Source organism: Oncorhynchus clarkii, chromosome 14 (assembly GCF_045791955.1).
Source record: "Oncorhynchus clarkii lewisi isolate Uvic-CL-2024 chromosome 14, UVic_Ocla_1.0, whole genome shotgun sequence".
Classification (NCBI taxonomy): domain Eukaryota; kingdom Metazoa; phylum Chordata; class Actinopteri; order Salmoniformes; family Salmonidae; genus Oncorhynchus; species Oncorhynchus clarkii.
This window is the reverse complement of record NC_092160.1, coordinates 29,064,594-29,087,675: the sequence shown is the minus strand read 5'-3', so window position 1 is coordinate 29,087,675 and position 23,082 is coordinate 29,064,594. Positions and strand designations below refer to the sequence as shown.

The following is a 23,082-nucleotide window of genomic DNA, read 5'->3' as shown; positions in this document are numbered from 1 at the left end:
TCCCAAGAAACAAAGAGATCTGCTGTTGGATCTGACTGATGGTCTGGGGGTAAGAAGCTATTGGCCAGTCTGACAGTTTTTGCCATGATGCTCCTATACTGCCTGCGTATTAGTGATGGAAGCAGGGAGAACAGGGCATGGCTTGGGTGGCTGAGGTAATTGATGATTTTCTTGGTCGTCCTGCGCCTGGAGGGCAGGCAGTGTGCATCCAATGGTGCCTTCAGCTGAGCATACCACCCTCTGTCGATCCTTGCGGTCAGCGGAGGTGGAGTTGCCGTACCAGGCCATGATGAAGCCCGACAGTATACTCTCGATGGTACTCCTGTAAAACACTGCAAGGGCCCTCGTGGACAATGCAAATTTCTTCAGCCTCTTGAGGTGGAAGAGTCACTGTCGTGCCTTCTTCACTATAGGGTCCATGTGGTTTGACCATTTCAGCTCTTTGGAGATGTACCCAGAGGATCCTGATATTTTTGATCATCTTCACGGTGGCCCCGTTGATGAAGAGGGGGGCTGGCCAAGCCTGGTTCCTCCTGAAGTCCACAATCAGCTCCTTTGTTTCTCTGACGTTGAGGAACAGGTTGTTTACCTGGCACTATGCCGTCAGAGTGCCTACCTCCTTTCTGTAGGCTGTCTTGTCATTGTTGGTAATCAGGCCTACTACTGTCCTGTCGTCAGCCATCTTGATGACGAAGTTGTAACTGCGTAAGGCCACGCAGTCGTGGGCATACAGGGAATACAGGAGGGGACTGAGGACGCACCCTTGTGGGGCCCTGTGTTGGGGATCAGTGTGGAGGAGCTAATGTTGCCTAATTTCACCATGGAGACAGCTGATCAGGAAGTCCAGGACCCAGTTGCATAGGGAGGAGTTCAGTCCCTTGGCTTTGTGGTGAGCTTAGAGGACACTATGGTATTGAAGGCTGAACTGTAGTCAATGAACAACATTCATTCCTCACATATGCATTATTTTTGTCCAGGTAGGTGAGGGCAGTGTGCAGTGCAATTGCGATTGCTTCGTCTGTGGATCTATCGGGGCCGGTAGGCAATTTGGGGAGGGAGGAGGTGATGTGGTCTTTGACTTGGCTCTCTGAGCACTTCATGATGATGGGAGTGAGTGCTACAGCTCGGTAGTCATTCAGTTCAGTTACTTTCCGTTTGAAGTCCCTGTTTATGGCGTTCCAAATATCATGTTGACATGAAAGTAAATTATGGAATATTCCAGTTTATACCAATTTACTTTTAATACCAGTGAAATGCCAGGGCCAGTGAGGCCACAGCACGTCTTGACGTTCCTTCCGAGAGACTCGTGATATCGGTAAACCTAACATGACGTCGCGTGCTTTCACTTGACAAGCACCAATATAAACCAATCATTGTCAGTCAATGTTTTACATCAGCCAATAGCGATTTCAGTATTTTGTTTAGAGGCGGGGTTTCTGAGAAACGGTGCGCAGTGGGTTAGGTTGTTAGCTAGAAAGTTAGCTAATGGCTGGGGGAAAGAGATCCTCCTCAACCCTCGCTTTGGGAGAGTTTCAGGATTTCCTGAAGTAAAAACAACCGACTATTCCACAAGAGATACCCCGAAAGGAAGTTAAGGTTAACAATAAGAACGCTAATATACGTATTGTCAATATAAGTATGCAGGATGCAGTAGCCGGGACGAGAATGCTGACGGACGGCTTCGAGGACGAGATTGACTCGGTGACTCCTCGCACCCCAGCGGTAGGGATGGGGGTCGGAGGAACACCAGGAGTCGGACTCCGGGGCATAGGGATTGGTGTGGGCGGAAAGAAAGTACGATTGTTCGGCGAGCCCGGTGGGCCTCCTACAGACAGACTGGATTTCAAACTGGCTGCTGCTGCAGTCCTTTCCTCTGGTCCCGGATCCAACAGCGACGAAGACGAGGTATCAGAGGTAACGTTTGCTAGATATGCTAGTTAGCCAGTTAACGTTCATCTCCTAGACAGCTAGCTAGCTGTCCGCAGCCACCCCCTCCTAGGCTGACGAAATAACCTATAAAACAACTACGAATTTGCGCGAAACATGTCTCCAGCAAACTCAATTTCTCATGGGTTGTCAGACAAGGAGAATAGTGCAAGACACCGACATAATTGCACGATAATCGATAGAATGTTTTATTTATGCGGCGTAGGCTGTGACCACGGCCTAGTTCGGGTGGAAGCGATCATGCCATCGACAGCATTAGCTAGCTAGCTAGTAAGTTAGCAATCGTCTCACAGCACAGACACACATTCTCGACTTCGCACACTGTACACATTGGTGGGAGAGCACGTATTCACACACGGCCAGAACAAGCAAGGGCTGTCAATCTTGCCAATATTAAAACTAGCTACCATTTTATGGTAATGGTGCAATTACGTCACCTTTCTGAAGTATATACATTTTAAATCCGACTGTTAGCTAGCGTTAACTGTCCTAACTAGTTGTCATCGGGCTGTCATAAATAACACAGAAATATCAGATGATATTTGTCTCAGCCTCGCGAGGCAGTGCCAACTCTATATCACTGTCCTGCGTTGTTACAATTCATAGCAGTCCCTTTTCAGAGTTGTGGCCAACTTTCCATGTGTTGGCAGAATCACAGGACACCATATTTGAGGTTGAAACACGTCTGTTGAGCTGATATCGCGAGCTACAACATAGTCACACAAACCACGATCTCCTGTTCTGTCATCTTTTAATGATGACGACAAATTAACGGGTTTAACTCTAAAATCATTCTTATGTGGACTGGTTCCCTTACACCGTTTGCCCTCACCACCAACTAACCCAACTCTAACCTGCCCTACTCAAACCTACCATGCCCTGCCCTACCCTACTCTAACTTACCCTACTCTAACTTACCCTACACTAACCTACCTGACTCTAACCTACCCTACTCTAACCTGTCTGTGGATTTGTGGTGGCCAACCATGACACTATCAAGTTGGTTGTGCGACTGACACATTGCTGCTACCTGTCTGGCTATTCGGTCCACTTCCTACATGGGCTACAAAGGCACCATGCCTGCCTTGTCATTCTAACTGTTGAGATGTAATTAGGCTTGCATGGTGTGATGTGACAGTATAGAATCCCATTCTAGGAACTGTCTAGGATCATGTTTTCCTGGAAACCCGACTTTGCAATGAATTCTACGTCGGGCAAAAATGAGTGTTTTGATTTTGAAGAAAGCGTTCTCTCACGACCTCTACAACCCAGCATGTTGAATAAAAATACATTTTAAACACTACTGGTTGTTACTGCTGTTCCTTTTGACAGTAGGAATGTGAGACAATCTATCCACAGGAAAGTATAATTAAATCACCTTATCAAGGCTCTGGTAGTGAGTTGAGATATCTATCACATGAAGCATGGGCAGAACCATGTCAATCCTGCACGAGCTCTGCAAGAATGCGTGCTTTTTCATATTGCGCCCATGCTTCAGGTGATTCATCTGAATGCACTACCAGCTCTTTGAAAAGTTGATGTTATCATACTTTTCTGTGGATACAATGCATCTCATTCCTACCTGCGAAAGGACCAACCACACAGACAACTGTTAAATAACATTTTATTCAATATTCTGGCTTGTAGAGGTGGTGAGAGAAAATGTTCCTGGCTCAACCGCTCATTTCTGCTTGACATAGAATTCAATGCAATCGGGTTTCCAGGCAAGGGTCATGTGTGATACATGTTGGAACTGTCAGCCCAGACAATAACCTGATAGTGGCTCAGGGCTAGGGGGCCCAAACCCAGATAATACTGGAAAACCAATCCACTAATAAGTTTCCCATATATTTCAACTAAGGATTTTATTTGTTAATGAGGCGTTGACATTTTCTTCTGTCATCTTACAAGTCTGTCTGTCGTAACATGTGCACCTATACAGAGAGCACTTTCACATGTCATGGTGTTGATGGAAGCTGTGTAGCATGTTAACATGTTGCAGACACTACCTGACCATACCATCAGTAAACCGTGAGCATTACATCTGGAATGGATGTTAAGTTCCGTTTAATTTGGAGCATGGTTCCAGGGATAGGAGACGACAGCGGGCAGCTATGGCTCTCGTGTCTGTAAAGAATATGTTGAGGCTGAATGTACGGTGTATGTCTGATACCGTTCATGTTTTGTGGCCTTAAAGGAATTTTACTTTATTTTATTTTACATTTACATTTGTAATTTAGCAAGACGCTCTTATCCAGAGTGACTTACAGAAGCAATTAGGGTTAAGTGCCTTGCACAAGGGCACATTGACAGAGTTTTCACCTAGTTGGCTCGGGGATTCGAATGAGCGCCCTTTCGTTTACAATACTCTTAACCACTAGACTACCTGGCACCCCTCCATGAGGATCTGGCTGAAAGGGAGGTCTTGTTGTGAAACGTTAGCCTAGTGGAGAGCTCACTCCTGTGGGCTACAGCTGAACTCTGAGCTCCAGGATTAAGCAGATGCCTTTCCAGGCCTTTCCAGCTCTCCAGATGCCACACAGTGGTGGGAACTGTAGTTCATTGATGGGCAGGACTGATGACCAATGTTGTTTGTTGGTCCTCTTGGAACTACATCCCCCAAAGGTCATTTGGTTCTGCATTCCAAGTGTATCGCTACATTCCTTCACACAGACTGTTACCGAGTCTGTGGACTCCCAGTAGCTGAGTTAGTTCAGTCAACTCTTTTCTTTTTTTTTTGAATGCTGTTTGACAGTTACAGGTGGCACATTATTTTCATTAAATATCTTAGTATCCTGTACTACTAGGAATGTGAATTTTTTTTCACAATTATTTAAATGTTTTAGTGAATTTTAAACATTTTATTACCTATTGTCTGAAGTTTTACCACATAATTCACGCTCTTTGAATATTGCTAGTGTTGAATTCACTATGTATTCCTTCATTTTATCTGCACTTCCTCATAAGCACTTGCATCACTTTCCTCAGAAATCTTTGCCAAGCAATGTTAGTAAACAGTACGCTAGTTTGGAACTGGGACAGGTTAGTCGGAATGTTGTTGGGTACACAGACAGACAAGTCCCTCTCTCTGGCCCTGACCTTGGGCAGCTCCAGTCCCAGCATGGAGCTGCGCGAGGGAGCCCATGCTGTATGTACTGAATTTGCTGCATGCTGTTTTCCTCGTCAATGCTGGTGTGTTGTTGTGTTAAAGGGTCAGCTATGGGGCCTCCTAAGTGGTGCATCGCAGTGCTAGCTGTGTCACTACAGATCCTGATTCGATCCCAGGCTGTGTCGCGACCGGGAGACCCATGAGGCGGCACACAATTGGCCCAGCGTCGTCTGGGTTAGGGGAGGGTTTGGCCGGCCGGCATGTCCTTGTCCCATCGCGCTCTAGCGACTCCTTTGGCGGGCCGGACGCGAGCACGCTGACACTGTCACCCGGTGTACAATGTTTACTCTGACACATTGGTGCGGCTGGCTTCCAGGTTAAGCTAAATGGGGTGGGCTAGTAACCGAAAGGTTGCTGGATCAAATCCCCGAGCTGACAAGGTAAAAATCTGTTCTTCCCCTGAACAAGGCAGTTAACCCAGTGTTCCCTGGTAGGCCGTCATTGTAAATGAGAATTTGTTCTTAAAACTGACTTGCCCAATGAAATAAACAATCATACTAAATGGCTCCTGCTGTTTGGTGTCATTGTATGTGCTCGCAATTTATCAACATTGTGAGGCCTTTATATTAAAACCTTCACCTAATTGCAATGAGTCTCAGATTGGCTTCCAGTTCTTGGAGGGTGTCTTGGACCGTAGTTTAGCAAGGCGGTGTGTAGCCTGATTGAGCTGCGCTTGCAAAGTACAGCATCCTTTCCCATTATCCATTAGTTTAGGGCTCATAGTCAAGTAAACCATTTTTAAAGAAGGCATCATCCAATTACCTCTTTCTCTCCCACGACACTGCTGGGGCTTTACGTTCAGAAAAGTAAGCTTGGAACGTGTCTTTCTTCTGCAAAGTTTGTTGCTGCTGTGTTTCCTTCTCTTTAAATACAAATTAAATTAGCCTTATGATAGCCTACCTTAATTAAATAACATCAAAATAAGCCTAATCAGACATGTAAAGGCGTGGATGTAAGCCCAGTCAGACATGTAAAGGCGTGGATGTAAGCCCAGTCAGACATGTAAAGGCGTGGATGTAAGCCCAGTCAGACATGTAAAGGCGTGGATGTAAGCCCAGTCAGACATGTAAAGGCGTGGATGTAAGCCCAGTCAGACATGTAAAGGCGTGGATGTAAGCCCAGTCAGACATGTAAAGGCGTGGATGTAAAGTTGTGGGTATAAGCCCAGTCAGACATGTAAAGGCGTAGATATTAGCCCAGTCAGACATGTAAAGGCGTGGATATAATCCCAGTCAGACATGTAAAGGCGTGGATGTAAGCCCAGTCAGACATGTAAAGGCGTGGATGTAAAGTTGTGGGTATAAGCCCAGTCAGACATGTAAAGGCGTAGATATAAGCCCAGTCAGACATGTAAAGGCGTGGATATAATCCCAGTCAGACATGTAAAGGCGTGGATATAATCCCAGTCAGACATGTAAAGGCGTGGATATAAGCCCAGTCAGACATGTAAAGGCGTGGATATAAGCCCAGTCAGACATGTAGCCTACATTTAATACAGGCCTAAACCGGTGTGTTAATAAATCCAGAATCATTTGTCATATGAACTCCACAAAACATTAATTATCATGGCCTTTTCAATTATTCTAACCGGGCTAGATCATGGAACTACATTTTAAAACACTTTTTTATAGGCAATATGGCTGACCCAAATTAGTTGTTTGTTTGGTCGATAGGCTGTTGGTTGATCAATATTTTTTTTTTTACTCAAGCAGTAGTTACATTTTTTTATATATCACACACACACAGTGCAATCGGAAAGTATTCAGACCCTTTGACTTTTTCCACAATTTATGTTACAGCCTTATTCTAAAACAGATTACATTGTTTTGTCCTCTCATCAATCTACACACAATACCCTATAATGACTAAATAAAAACAGGTTTTTAGAAATGTTTGCAAATGTAAAATATTCAGACCCTTTACTCAGTCCTTTGTTGAAGCACCTTTGGCAGTGATTACAGCCTTGAATCTTCTTGGGTATGATGCTACAAGCTTGGCACATCTGTATTTGGGGAGTTTCTCCCATTTTTCTCTGCAGATCCTCTCAAGCTCTGTCAGGTTGGATGGGGAGTGTTGCTGCACAGCTATTTTCAGGTCTCTCCAGAGATGTTAGATCGGGTTCAAGTCCGGGATCTGGCTGGGCCACTCAAGGACATTCAGAGACTTGTCCTGAAGCCACTCCTGCGTTGTCTTGTCTTGGCTGTGTGCTTAGGTTCGTTGTCCTGTTAGACTGTGGCGAAGGTTCACCTTCCGAGGTCCTGAGCAGGTTTTCATCAAGGATCTCTCTGTTCTTTGCTTCGTTCATCTTTCCCTCAATCCTGACAAGTCTCCCAGTTCCTGCTGCTGAGGAGTGGCTTAATCCATTTTAGAATAAGGCTGTAACGTAACACAATGTGGAAAAAGGGAAGGGGTCTGAATACTTTCCAGATGCACTGTATATGTGCCCATTTGGGGACCTGATAGTTTTTCTGATTTAGCTTCACATTCCACTAATGAGCTGTGTATCCTCTCGCAGTAATGTTTTCTTCACCTCGAACAGCAAGCACATGTCTGTTTTTACATCCACTTAGAAGGACAATAGTTCGTTCCTCAATGTATTTGAAAAATCTTTCCAGCCCTCTCCCTTTTGATAACCACTCAGCGTGAAAGGGAAAAAATGTCATGCTCTGATCCAGTGGAAACGTCATAAAATAGGCCTACCTGATTACCTCTTATCCCATGTGCAAATAGCCTATAGCTGTGTCTGTCCTGAGCTCGCTGGCAGCCAGGAAACTGAGGGCCCAGAATATTTTATACAGTGTTGCAAGTTAGCCTGCAGGAGCTTCTGGCTGGACCCCACTTGATACAACGTTTCAAGTTCGTTGCAGACAGGCCATGATAAGTCGACATGATTTCTAGGATATTTATCAGGATATTTTCTTCATGCAGGCTGCAATGTTTTTATTTGTTGGCTTTATTGGCAATTTTTACAAGACGTTATTATAATTAAGAATGTGCATATGAAAACCGTAACTGGCAGGCAGATCGGTAGAAATGGTAAGATATAAATTGGCGTTCCACATGAAAGGTTGCCTTCTCCTTGTGTTACTGTCCGAATCTGTGAAATCCAGGAGGAGCGGGAGAAGGATGGTCAAGTATTTATTTATTCTGGTTATCTTGAGCTCCGGCTACCTCGTGTCATTTGTGGCTTAATTCATGAAATAGTGCGCTTATAGCATTAGACCAGCTCAATGAATATACACTACCGTTCAAATGTTTGGGGTCACTTAGAAATGGCCTTGTTTTTGGACAAAAAGTACATTTATTTTGTCCATTTTAAGATAACATGAAATTGATCAGAAATACATCGTAGAAGTTGTAAATTACTATTGTAGCTAGAATTGGCTGATTTAAATGTATATAAAAAAAAAAACATTTTTTAAAATGGAATATCGACATGTGTGCAGAGGCCCATTATCAGCAACCATCACTCCTGTGTTCCAATGGCACGTTGATTAAAGAAGCAGTAAAACTGGCCTTTAGACAAGCTGAATATCTGGTGCATCAGCATTTGTTGGTTCGATTACAGGCTCAAAATGGCCAGAAACAAAGACCTTCCTTTTGAAACTCGTCAGTCTATTCTTGTTCTGAGAAATGAAGGCTATTCCATGTGTAATCAACTACTTGATATGCCACACTTGTCAGCTGGATGGATTATCTCGGCAAAGGAGAAATGCTCACTAACATGGATGTAAACACATTTGTGCACAAAATTTGAGACATTTCTGCAATCTTTAATTTCAGCTCATGAAACATGGGACCAACACTTTGCATGTTGCGTTCATGGTTTTTGTTCAGTATAATTTCATTCTAAACTGACGATTATAATTAGTTGATTATTGGAGCCAGGTATGTTAGCTGGGGCAGGGACAAGTGTGCCACTAATCAGGCCCCTGAGGACATTAGTTGTCCATCCCTGATCTAAAGCGCGTCACAGCACAGTGTGTGCATACCTTTTTTAAGAATCTTTATTTGTGTTTATTTTTCCTCAAATAAGGCTCAGTGGTTTATGTATCTTTAGCCTTGGCTTGGCGGAATCTTCCTTAATACCCAGACCGTGTCATTAATGAGGCCTCTGGGCCAATGAGAATGTGTCAGGCTGCATTGCTGCCCTAGAGGCAGAGGCTACGGGTGGAGGGAGGGAATCAGACCTTAAAAGACACCTGGGTGTGTACAGAGTGCCTAATGTCTAGGTCAACAAGTGGAAAAACCAACGCAGGTCTGAGACCTACATATTGGACAGGGACTCCTTGAGAAATGACAGAGGGAGGTTTTGTTTCACTGTCCCTGCCTTCTAGCTGTCCCATAGGTCAGGTCACACGTTCAGGGAAAACGTGAACGTGACCTATACACACACGTTCAGGGAAAACGTGAACGTGACCTATACACACACGTTCAGGGAAAACTTGAGGCTCGGACTAAAGCCTTCCGCATGCTTCAGTTCGGTTGGCGGGTATGCTCTGAACGAGGGCTCGCATACTCCCTTAAAAAACGAGAAAGCAGCAATAGTACTGTTTGTCCATTTTGAGATGTCAAAGCGACTCATACATACACTTCCTCAAAATCGTCAATGAATCTACGATAGTTAAAATCTTTCATTAATTGACTTTTTTGCCGAGGTGATCTTAATTGCACAATTTTACACCTAACTAAGATGTTTGGTTCAGTGTTTCTCAAGTGAAAAAATGTACTTAAGTTATTAGTCTCTCGTTGAATGACAAACACTTAATTGAAGAATCCCTACTGTTGACCAATCACCGGCGAAGGGACGTACACTTCGACTACCGACTTGGGCCAACAGCAAAAAACCTTGCCGAAGACAAACTAACAACTTCACAATGTGCTCCTAATATGTTGTGGAACTGTTCCGGATGGGAAGCCTTACGTCTCATACAGACACAACTTTGGACCAAAATGGTGAGACATGTAACCGAACCTCCCCTTTTTTATAAACAATACAAATCTCTGACATAATTCTCTAGTAAATGTTAGAAATATGGAACCACCCCGCTCATTTGATTGGTCAATTGTCCAGAGTAGATGACTGATCCTTTCTACCCCGCAACACGCCACGGCCAATACGTTTCAGTTGCAGTTGGTTATCTGAGCCACATGTTTTTACTCACTCATGAAGAGGTGGTGTTGGAGAAAAACACCCAGTCAGGTAAATAAGAGTGGAGATGTGCAGGACACCAGTCAACCTGAAGAACTGTGCTTGTTTACATTACATGACTCCAGCCATAGTTGTTGATGGACAGAGTTGAATAAAGACCTATGGATGCAGATTTTCAAGCAATGTAATATTACACATTTTGGGGGTCGGCTGCAGATCAAGATGCAACATCAAGTGAGATTTTCCCTTCTGCTGTTATGTGCTTTTATGTTATGCGTTGCTTACACTTGTCTCTCTCCCTCTTCTTCTTACCCCAGGTGGAGTCATTTATCTTGGACCAGGAGGACTTGGAGAACCCCATCATGAAGACGGCCTCGGAGCTGCTTTTGTCCAGCGCCACAGACGGAGTGGACCTCCGCACTGTCGACCCAGAGACACAGGCCCGCCTCGAGGCCCTGCTAGAGGCTGCAGGTACGCGCTCTAAACCCTCACCTCTAATCCCTCACCTAGACACGGGCCTGCTAGAGACTGCAGGTACGAGACTGAATCCATTACTGGGCCCTAACCCTGGCCGCTGTCGTTCAGAACCCAACTGTGCCTGATCCCACGGTTCAGCCCTTTCCCTAACCTTCCTCTATTTAATTGAACTCAATTCAAACTCATCTCACCCTAGGACTTCGGCCTAGTACCCCCATCCAAACCAATTCCATCCAACCCTACTTGACCTGAAAGGACCCCACCAGCAACCCCATTCTACCCTACCAGACCCCAACCCTCCCCATCTAGTACCGCCCCCCAAACCTGCCACCTTGTCTTGTTGTCTGTTGCAGTTCTGCTTGATTTGTTGAAGTGAACATGTGGTTGTCTGCATCGAACACAGCATAGCTTTCACCCATCATCTGACCATCACTGATTACTTCAGGGGAAAGAAGGAGGCATTTCAAACAGGGGAACGTCAGCGTGATGGGAAGCCAGGAAGAGATATGTCCGTGTTTCTAGTGTGTGTGTGTGTGTGCGTGTGTGTGTGTCCGGCTTTTCAGTGTTGTAGTGTTAGAGCAGGTGCTTATGGGTAAACATTCTCTGTCTGTGTTATATGGACATGGGTATGTTTCTAGGTTTTACAGTAACACAGTATTCAAGAATGTAAATGTTACTGTAAAAATATTTTTGTTCCGCATAAATATCAACAGAAAATGCAAATGACAGGAAAACGTCAATGTTGTCTTCACTCTCTCACACACAGGCTGCATCCTTAATGGACCCTATTCCCTATCCCAGAGGCCTATGGGTCTTAATCAAAAGTATGGCACTATATAGGGAATAGGCTGCCATTTCGGACAAAGTTTCTGTGCTGCCTTAATGATTTATTTCACCTTTATTTAATCAAGTCAATTGAGAACCTATTCTCATTTACAATGACTACCTGGCCAAGAGGTATAACGGAGTACAGAACACACAATAGCACTAAACATAACGCACTATATACAGAGAAAAGGTTCATCAAACATATCATTACATTTTTTTTCATGTTTACACCCTTTCTACTTTTTCCACATGTTACAGCCTGAATTTTAAAATAGATTAACATGTGGATTACCCCATCATTACCCCATCATATCAAAGTGGAATTCTGTTTCACTGACCTATACACATTACCCCATCATTACCCCATCATATCAAAGTGAAAATCTGTTTCACTGATCTATACACATTACCCCATCATTACCCCATCATTACCCCATGTCAAAGTGGGATTCTGTTTATAGAACATTTGAGAAATGAATAAAACATGAAAAGCTGAAATGTCTTGAGTGAATAAGTATCTAAATAAGTTCAGGAGTAAAAATGTGCCTCACAAGTTGCTTAGACTCAGTCCGTGTTCAATAATAGTGGTTAACCTCATTTTTGAATGTCGACCCCACCAATACGGTCATGTAAGGAGAGGAAGGAAACTGCTCAGAGATTTCACCATGAGGCCAATGTTAATTTTAAAATGGTTACAGCATTGAATGGCTGTGATATGAGAGAAATTAGGATAGATCAACATTGTAGTTACTCCACAATACTAACCTAAATGACAGTGTGAAAAGATGGTAGCCTGTACAGAATAAAACATATTCTAAAACATGCATTCTGTATACAAGGCACTTAAACTAATACTGCAAAACATGTGACCAAGAAATTAACGTTTTGTCCTAAATAATAAAGCGTTGTGGTGTTCAAGGAAATACTTTCTGAAAGCACGGTATCTGTCAGTTTTATTTATATAGAGACACTGTAATTCTGGGAACTACCTAACATTTTGTCTCTGTTATGGGGTTAAACGTTTTCATGGGCACAAAAATCCAAAATAATACATGTGAATGCATGTGTATATATATGTACATTATATGTACATTATCAGTCAAGTTTGGACAGCTACTCATTCCATGGGTTTTCTCTATTACACTTTTCTACATTGTAGAATAATAGTGAAGACGAACTATGAAATACCACATATGGAATCATGTAGTAACCAAAAAAAGTTTTAATTAAACAAATCAAAATATATTTGAGATTCTTCAAAGTAGCCACCCTTTGCCTTGACAACTTTGCACACTCTTGGCATTCTCTCAACCAGCTTCATGAGGTAGTCACCTGAAATGCAGTTAAATTAACAGGTGTACCTTGTTAATTTGTGGAATTCCTTTCCTTAATGCGTTTGAGCCTATCAGTTGTGTTCTGACAAGGTATGGGTGGTATACAGAAGATTAGTAAAAGACCAAGTCCATATTATGGCAAGACCAGCTCAAATAAGCAAAGAAACAGCAGTCCGTTACTTCAGACATGGTCAGGCAATGTGGAAAATGTAAAGAACTTTGAAAGTTTCTTCAAGTGCAGACTCATCGCTACAACTCCCGTACGGGCTCGGGAGAGACGAAGGTCGAAAGCCATGCGTCCTCCGAAACACAACCCAACCAAGCCGCACTGCTTCTTAACACAGCGCGCATCCAACCTGGAAGCCAGCCGCACCAATGTGTTAGAGCACCTGGGTACCTTGGTTAGCGCTCACTGTGCCCGGCCCGCCACTGGTGGGCCGGGCGCAGAGTCGCTGGTGCGCGATGAGACAAGGATATCCCTACCGGCCAAACCCTCCCTAACCCGGACGACGCTAGGCCAATTGTGCGTCGCCCCACGGACCTCCCCGGTCACGGCCGGCTGAGAGTCTCTGGTGGCACAGCTAGCGCTGCAATGCAGTGTAACAGACACATTTCAACATCAACTGTTCAGAGGAGACTGTGTGAATCAGGCCTTCATGGTTGAATTGCTGCAAAGAAACCACTACTAAAGGACACCAATAAGAAGAAGATACTTGATTGGGCCAAGAAACATGAGTGTTGGACATCAGACTGGTGGAAAGCTGTCATTTGGTCTGAGTCCAAATGTGACATTTTTGGTTTCAACTGCCGTGTCTTTGTGAGACAGAGTAGGTGAGCAAATGATCTCTGCATCTGTGGTTCCCACCGTGAAGCAAGGAGGTGGTGTGGGGGTGCTTTGCTGGTGACACTGTCTTATTTTTAATTCAAGGCACACTTAACCAGCATGGCTACCACAGCATTCTGCAGCAATACGCCATCCCTTCTGGTTTGCACTTAGCGGGACTATAATTTGTTTTTCAACATGCCAATGACCCAACACACCTCCAGGCTATGTAAGGACTATTTGACCAAGAAGGAGAGTGATGGAGTGCTGCATCAGATAACCTCTACTCCACAATCATCCGACCTCAACCCAATTGAGATGGTTTGGGATGAGTTGGACCGCAGAGTAAAGGAAAAGCAGCCAATAATTGCTCAGCATATGTGGGAACTTCTTCAAGACTGTTGTAAAAGCATTCCAGGTGACGCTTGTTGAGAGAATGTGTGCAAAGCTGTCGAGGCAAAAGGTGGCTACTTTGAGGAATCTAAAATATATATTGATTTTGTGTTATTTCATAGTTTTTCTGTGTTCACTACTATTCTACAATGTAGAAAATAAATACAACTTGAATGAGTAGGTGTGTCCAAACTTTCGACTGGTACTGTACATTCGGAAATTGTTCAGACCCCTGGACTGTTCCCACATTTTGTTACGTTACGGCCTTATTCTAAAATGTATTATATAAAAACATGTCGTTATCAATCTAGACACAATATCCCATTATGACGAAGCAAAAACCTTTTTTAGAAATGTTTGCATATATGTATGTGTGTGTGTGTATATATATATATATATATATATATATATATATATATATATATATATATGTATGTGTGTGTGTATATATAACAAAAACGGATACCTTATTTACCGTACTTAGACCCTTTGCATTGCTTGCTGTTTGGGGTTTTAGGCTGGGTTTCTGTACAGCACTTTGAGATATCAGCTGATGTAAGAAGGGCTATGTAAATACATTTGATTTGATAACACCAAGATTGAACTTGTCTGTCGGCTCTGCATTAAAGACCGTAAATGGATAAATAAAAACCTATACCAATTTAATTACCAAAAAACGTGCTCTTTGAATAGGAAAATTGTTTAAGAGATTTTCCATGTACCTATTCCATGGCACATGGTTTATCAATTGACACGCAAAACAACGCCGGATTCAAAACTTCACATTTTTAAATTATAATTTTAAATTATTATACACATTTCTTGCAACCAATAGAATGTTGTGTGTGTGTGTGTGTGTGTGTGTGTATATATATATATATATGGGGATACAGTCACTAGATCATTTATTTTGGTACTCGTTTTTGGTCACAGGTCCAGGAATGGCTGAAGAATTGCATAATTTACCTAGAACTAACACTGAAGATAGCAATACTGAGTGATTTTGAAAAATCATAGTCAGTCAATAATACAATTATTTTAGCAAAAATGTTTATTTTAATTTACAGTCTGTAGAAGCTATAATAGAACGTTTCAGTACTTTTATGAAGCATCACAGCACAGTTGAAAAAATATGTCAAATAGAAATCCAAAATGGATGGTGGTAAAGTTACAAATAGAAGTCAAACTGGATGGACATCAGAAATAGAGGAAGGACTAAAAACAAACAAAATATAACTATTGTAAAGTAGATTTCTGTATTAACTCAAGCGTCGCTGCACAGCTATTTCCAGGTCTCTCCTGAGATGTTCGATAAGGTTCAAGTGCAGGCTCTCCTGAGTTATTGTTTTTAGTTTACTCTAATTGGGGGAGGGGTGGTTGGGTTTGTGGGGAATAATAAAGGTATTTTCTAAAAAATAAATTTAAAAAAAGTTATGTCTGTACCAAAAAATATAGGGGGGGATTTGAAATGATGAAGACTTACATTGATGGAAGCAACAATCTTTCTGAAATATTCAAGCTGAAAATATTAGGATTGAACTCTTTGGCTTGAATCGCAAGTGTCACGTCTGGAGGAAACCTGGCACCATCCCTACGGTGACTCGTGGTGTTGGCAGCATTAAGCTGTGGGGATGTTTTTCAGTGGCAGGGACTGGGAGACTAGTCAGGATCGAGGGAAATATGAATGGAGCAAAGTACAGAGATCCTTGATGAAAACCAGCTCTAGAACGCTCAGGACCTCCAACTGAGGCGAAGGTTCATCTTCCAACAGTACAATGACCCTAAGCACACAGCCATGACAACACAGGAGTGGCTTCGGGACAAGTCTCTGAATGTCCTTGAGTGGCCCAGCCAGAGCCTGCACTTGAACCTTATCGAACATCTCTGGAGAGACCTGGAAATAGCTGTACAGCAACGCTCCCCATCTAACCTGAAAGAGCTTGAGAGGATCTGCAGAGAAGAATGGGGAAAAACTCTCCAATTACAGGTGTGCCAAGTTTGTAGCTTCATACCCAAGAAGACCTAAGGCTGTAACCACTGCCACACGTGCTTCAACAAAGTACTGAGTAAAGGGTCTGAACTTGTGTAAATGTGCTATTTCAGTTTAGTTTATTTTATACATTTGTAAAAATTTCTACAAACAGGTTTTACTTGTAATTATGAAGTGTTGTGTTCAGATTGAGGGGGGCAAAAAATAACTTGGTTGACTTTAGAATAAGGCTGTAACGTAACAAATTGTGGAGAAAGTAAAAGGGTCTGATATCTTACCCGAATGCACTGTATCTAGTTACTTTAATAGTTAATTTGTAAGTTTGAGAACATAGAGACATTGTGTGGAAAGATGTTGTGTGTAAGCCTGAGCAGAAGCCAGAAGTTTTACGTGCCCCCAACTGATTGTGTTCATTTGCGTTGTTTGTAACTTTGTAAAAATTATCATTCTTTTTTTTACAGTTTTTGTACATAATGTTGCCGCTACCGTCTCTTATGACCCAAAAGATCTTCTAGACATCAGGACCGCAATTACTCACCATGGACTAGCAGAATCCTTTTCCTTCTCGACTCTGACGAGACCGAGGCCGAGGATATACGGCTCTCTCCCCCGACCCCAGTGATCTGCGTGAAGAGGTGGAGAAAGAGAGGCCGGAGGGCGGGCTGCCTTCTGAGGATTTGGAGGTGCTCGAATAAACCCCCACTCCCCTCAATATGCAATCTTTGGACGAGTTATTGGGAATGATTAAACTACCAGCTGGACATTAAAAACTGTAACATCTTATGCTTCAGAGTCGTGGCTCAACGACAACAATATCAGCATACAGCTGGCTGGTTATACGATGTATCGGCAGGATAGAACAGCAGCGTTTGGTAAGATAAGGGGTGGCGGTCTATGTATTTTTGTAAACAACAACTGGTGCACGATATCTAAGAGTTTCTCATGATAAGCTTTATTGTAGCTGTTTACATATCCAGCCACAGTCAGAGGTTGGCACGAAGATGGCATTGAAAAATCTGTATTCCGCCAAAAACAAACAAGAAAACGCTCACCCAGAGGCGGTGCTCCAAGTAGCCGGGGACTTAAATGCAGAGAAACTTAAGTCATTTTTTCCAAATTCCTATCAGCATGTTAAATGTGCAACCAGAGGGAAAAGAACTCTGGACCACCTGTACTCCACACACAGAGACGCATACAAAGCTCTCCCTTGCCCTCCATTTGGCAAATCTGACCATAATTCCATTCTCCTGATTCCTGCTTATAAGCAAAAATTAAAGCAGGAAGCACCAGTGACTAGATCAATAAAAAAAAGTGGTCAGATGAAGCAGATGCTAAGCTACAGGACTGTTTTGCTAGCACAGACTGGAATATGTTCTGTGATTCCTCCACTGGCATGAGGAGTACACCACATCTATCATTGGCTTCATCAATAAGTGCATTGAGGACGTTCTCCCCACAGTGACCGTACGTACATACCCCAACCAGAAGCCATGGATTACAGGCAGCATCCACACAGCTAATGGCTAGAGCTGCTGCTTTCAATTGAGCGAGACTCTAACCCGGAAGCTTATAAGAAATCCCGCTATGCCCTCCGACGAACCATCAAACGGTCAAAGCTTCAATACAGGACTAAGACTGAATCGTACTACACCGGCTCTGACGCTTGTCGGATGTGGCAGGGCCTGCAAACCATTACAGACTACAAAGGGAAGCACAGCCGAGAGCTGCCCAGTGACACGGGCCTACCGGACGAGCTAAACTACTTCTATGCTCGCTTCGAGGCAAGTAACACTGAAACAGGCAGAGCACCAGCTGTAACCAAAGACTGTGATCACACTCTCCGCAGTCGTGAGTAAGATCTTTAAACAGGTTAACATTCACAAAGCTGCAGGGCCAGACGGATTACTAGGACATGTACTCCGAGCATGTGCTGACCAGCTGGCAAGTGCCTTCACTGACATTTTCAACCTCTCCCTGTCCGAGTCTGTAATACCAACATGTTTTAAGCAGACCACCATAGTGCCTGTGCCCAAGAATACTAAGGTAACCTGCCAAAATGACTTCTGACCTGTAGCACTGATGTCTGTATCCATGAAGTGCTTAGAAAGGCTGGTCATGGCTCACATCAACACCATCATCCCAGAAACCCTAGACCCACTCCAATTTGCGTACCGCCCCAACAGATCCACAGATGATGCAGTCTCTATTGCACTCCACACTGCCCTTTCACACCTGGACAAAAGGAACACCTATGTGAGAATGCTATTCATTGACTACAGCTCAGCGTTCAAAACCATAGTGCCCTCAAAGCTCATCAATAAGCTAAGGACCCTGAGACAAAATACCTCCCTCTACAACTGGATCCTGGACTTCCTGACGGGCTGCCCCCAGGTGGTAAGGGTAGGTAACAACACATCCGCCACGTTGACCCTCAACACAGGGGCCCCTCAGGGGTGCGTGCTCAGTCCCTATCTGCACTCCCTGTTCACTCATGACTGCGCGGCCACGCATGACTCCAACTCCATTACATTTGCAGATGACACAACAGTGGTAGGCCGGATCACCGACGACAACGAGACAGACTATAGGGAGGAGGTCAGAAACCTGGCCGTGTGGTGCCAGGACAACAACCTCTCCCTCAACGTGATCAAGACAAAGGAGATTATTGTGGACTACAGGAAAAAGAAGACTGAGCATGTCCCCATTCTCATTGACGGAGCTGCAGTGGAGCAGGTTGAGAGCGTCAAGTTCCTTTGTGTCCACATCACCAACAAACTAACATGGTCCAAGCACACCAAGACAGTCATGAGGGCACGACAAAACCTATTCCCCCTCAGGAGACGGAAAAGATTTGGCATGGGTCCTCAGATCCTCAAATACTTCTACCTCTGCACCATCGAGAGCATCCTGACGGGTTGCATCACTGCCTGGTATGGTACTGCTCGGCATCTGACTGTAAGGCGCTACAGAGGGTAGTGTGTACGGCTAGTACATCACAGGGGCTAAGCTTCTTGCCATCCAGGACTTCTATCATGCGGTGTCAGAGGAAGGCCGTAAAAATTGTAATACTCCAGCCACCCAAGTCATAGACCGTTCTCTCTGCTACCGCATGGCAAGCGGTACCGGAGCACGAGGTCTTGGTCCAAGAGTCTTCTTAACAGCTTCTACCCTCAAGCCATAAGACTCCTGAACATCTTGTCAAATGGCTACCCAGACTATTCACATTGCCTCCCCTCCACACCACTGCCACTCTGTTGTCATCTATGCACAGTCACTTTAACTCTACCTACATGTACATACTACCTCAACTAACCGATGCCCCCCGCACATTGACTCTGTACCGGCACCCCCCTGTGTGTGTATATATATTTTTTACAGCTTTTCTTTAATTACTTGTTACTTTTATCTTTTTTTCTTATCTGTATTTTTTTTTAAACTGCATTGTTGGTTAGTGGCTCGTAAGTAAGCATTTCACTGTAAGGTGAAATGTTGTATTCTGTGCATCTGACTAAAAACATATTTTTGATTTGACATTGACAGCAATACAACATCCCCAGTACTTTATCCCCCCCCCCCCCCCAACCACCCCACACCAAGGTGTCAAACAAAAAAAATGATGACAGAAAATAAATACACAAGAGAAAATGAAATACAATTAATAAAATAGGTGTTAAGGTAACAATGGAATCAAACACCGTTTGGCCTATGACCCCAGTCCTTTCCCCGGGGACCCGAGGTGGCACATCGCTGCCCCCGCATCCAACGCACTCGACTCCAGTCAGAAGTTTGGTGATGATTTGGTCAATTGAATCAAGTGTGCAGGGACTAGGGCAAGTACAAAGATGGACCCCACAGGGTCAGGAGAAACTGGGCCATACAGTGGATGAAGAGAACAAGGCAACAGTGCATGAATGGCACTATTAAATGTAATTAAACGGGTATCACAGTAACAATGGCATTCTTAACAGATCACAGCCACTTACACAGGACATGACTGCCTATACTGAAATGTTGGTACTAAATTATGTGGAAAATGTCATCTCTACATACATATTCACTACTCTAGAAGTCTAACACATGCTACTGGATTCACCTGGTGGGTGGTAAAACATTAATGCTACTGGATTCACCTGGTGGGGGGTATAACATTAATGCTACTGGATTCACCTGGTGGGGGGTAAAACATTAATGCTACTGGATTCACCTGGTGGGGGGTATAACATTAATGCTACTGGATTCACCTGGTGGGGGGTAAAACATTAATGCTACTGGATTCACCTGGTGGGGGGTATAACATTAATGCTACTGGATTCACCTGGTGGGGGGTAAAACATTAATGCTACTGGATTCACCTGGTGGGTGGTAAAACATATTAATGCTACTGGATTCACCTGGTGGGTGGTAAAACATTAATGCTACTGGATTCACCTGGTGGGGGGTATAACATTAATGCTACTGGATTCACCTGGTGGGTGGTAATACATTAATGCTACTGGATTCACCTGGTGGGTGGTAAAACATTAATGCTACTGGATTCACCTGGTGGGTGGTAACACATTAATGCTACTGGATTCACCTGGTGGGTGGTAACACATTAATGCTACTGGATTCTCCTCTCTCTACCTGCATGATGAACATATGACCCAACACACATCCCCTCTCTCCTCTCTCTCCCTGCATGGTGAACATATGACCCAATACACAACCCCTCTCTCTTCTCTCTCCCTGCATGGTGAACATATGACCCAACACACAACCCCTCTCTCTTCTCTCTCCCTGCATGGTGAGCATATGATCCAACACACAACCCCTCTCTCCTCTCTCTCCCTGCATGGTGAACATATGACCAACACACAACCCCTCTCTCCTCTCTCTCCCTGCATGGTGAACATATGACCAACACACAGCCCCTCTCTCCTCTCTCTCCCTGCATGGTGAGCATATGACCCAACACACAACCCCTCTCTCTCCCTGCATGGTGAACATATGACCCAACACACAGCCCCCTCTCTCCTCTCTCTCCCTGCATGGTGAACATATGACCCAACACACAACCCCTCTCTCCTCTCTCTCCCTGCGTGGTGAACATATGACCCAACAAACAACCCCTCTCTCCTCTCTCTCCCTGCATGGTGAACATATGACCCAACACACAACCCCTCTCTCCTCTCTCTCCCTGCATGGTGAACATATGACCCAACACACAACCCCTCTCTCCTCTCTCTCCCTGCATGATGAACATATGACCAACACACAGCCCCTCTCTCCCTATATGGTGAGCATATGACCCAACACACAGCCCCTCTCTCCTCTCTCTCTCCCTGCATGATGAACATATGACCAACACACAGCCCCTCTCTCCCTATATGGTGAACATATACCCCAACACACAACCCCTCTCTCCTCTCTCTCCCTGCATGGTGAACATATGACCCAACACACAACCCCTCTCTCCTCTCTCTCCCTGCATGGTGAACATATGACCCAACACACAACCCCTCTCTCCTCTCTCTCCCTGCATGATGAACATATGACCAACACACAGCCCCTCTCTCCCTATATGGTGAACATATGACCCAACACACAGCCCCTCTCTCCTCTCTCTCCCTGCATGGTGAACATATGACCCAATACACAACCCCTCTCTCTTCTCTCTCCCTGCATGGTGAACATATGACCCAACACACAACCCCTCTCTCTTCTCTCTCCCTGCATGGTGAGCATATGATCCAACACACAACCCCTCTCTCCTCTCTCTCCCTGCATGGTGAACATATGACCAACACACAACCCCTCTCTCCTCTCTCTCCCTGCATGGTGAACATATGACCAACACACAGCCCCTCTCTCCTCTCTCTCCCTGCATGGTGAGCATATGACCCAACACACAACCCCTCTCTCTCCCTGCATGGTGAACATATGACCCAACACACAGCCCCTCTCTCCTCTCTCTCCCTGCATGATGAACATATGACCCAACACACAACCCCTCTCTCCTCTCTCTCCCTGCATGATGAACATATGACCAACACTCAACCCCTCTCTCCTCTCTCTCTCTGCATGATGAACATATGACCAACACACAGCCCCTCTCTCCTATGTGTGCGTGCATCCCGGGTGCTTAAACCACTTAATACATTTTAGAATAAGGCTGTAACATAACAAAATGTGGAGAATGTCTCGGTTTCTGAATTCTTCCCTAAGGCACACCAATTACTTTGCAGACAGAGTTCAGTGTGTCAAATCGGAGGGCATGCTGTCCGGTCCTCTGGCAGTCTCTATGGGGGTGCCACAGGGTTCAATTCTCGGGCCGACTCTTTTCTCTGTATATATCAATGATGTTTCTCATGCTGCGGGCGATTCCCTGATCCACCTCTACGCAGACGACACCATTCTGTATACTTCCGGCCCGTCCTTGGACACTGTGCTATCTAACCTCCAAACGAGCTTCAATGCCATACAGCACTCCTTCCGTGGCCTCCAACTGCTCTTAAACGCTAGTAAAACCAAATGCATGCTTTTCAACCGTTCGCTGCCTGCACCCGCACGCCTGACCAGCATCACCACCCTGGATGGTTCCGACCTTGAATATGTGGACATCTATAAGTACCTAGGTGTCTGGCTAGACTCTAAACTCTCCTTCCAGACCCATATCAAACATCTCCAATCGAAAATCAAATCAAGAGTCGGCTTTCTATTCCGCAACAAAGCCTCCTTCACTCACGCCGCCAAACTTACCCTAGTAAAACTGACTATCCTACCGATCCTCGACTTTGGCGATGTCATCTACAAAATTGCTTCCAACACTCTACTCAGCAAACTGGATGCAGTTTATCACAGTGCCATCCGTTTTGTCACTAAAGCACCTTATACCACCCACCACTGCGACTTGTATGCTCTAGTCGGCTGGCCCTCGCTACATATTTGTCGCCAGACCCACTGGCTCCAGGTCATCTACAAGTCCATGCT

General features: G+C 44.4%; 1 protein-coding gene across 1 annotated transcript in view; it reads left to right on the top strand.

Annotated features, from left to right (window-relative positions):
• Positions 1-1,483: 1,483 nt before the first annotated feature.
• The window catches only part of LOC139366485 (ankyrin repeat and KH domain-containing protein 1-like), a 77,060-nt gene continuing 55,461 nt past the window's right edge, over positions 1,484-23,082 (top strand). The window contains exons 1-2 of the mRNA XM_071104000.1: positions 1,484-1,914; positions 10,586-10,739. Of these exons, the coding sequence (XP_070960101.1) occupies positions 1,639-1,914; positions 10,586-10,739 (430 nt within the window). The 5' untranslated portion in view covers positions 1,484-1,638. The remainder of the gene's footprint in view (positions 1,915-10,585; positions 10,740-23,082) is intronic.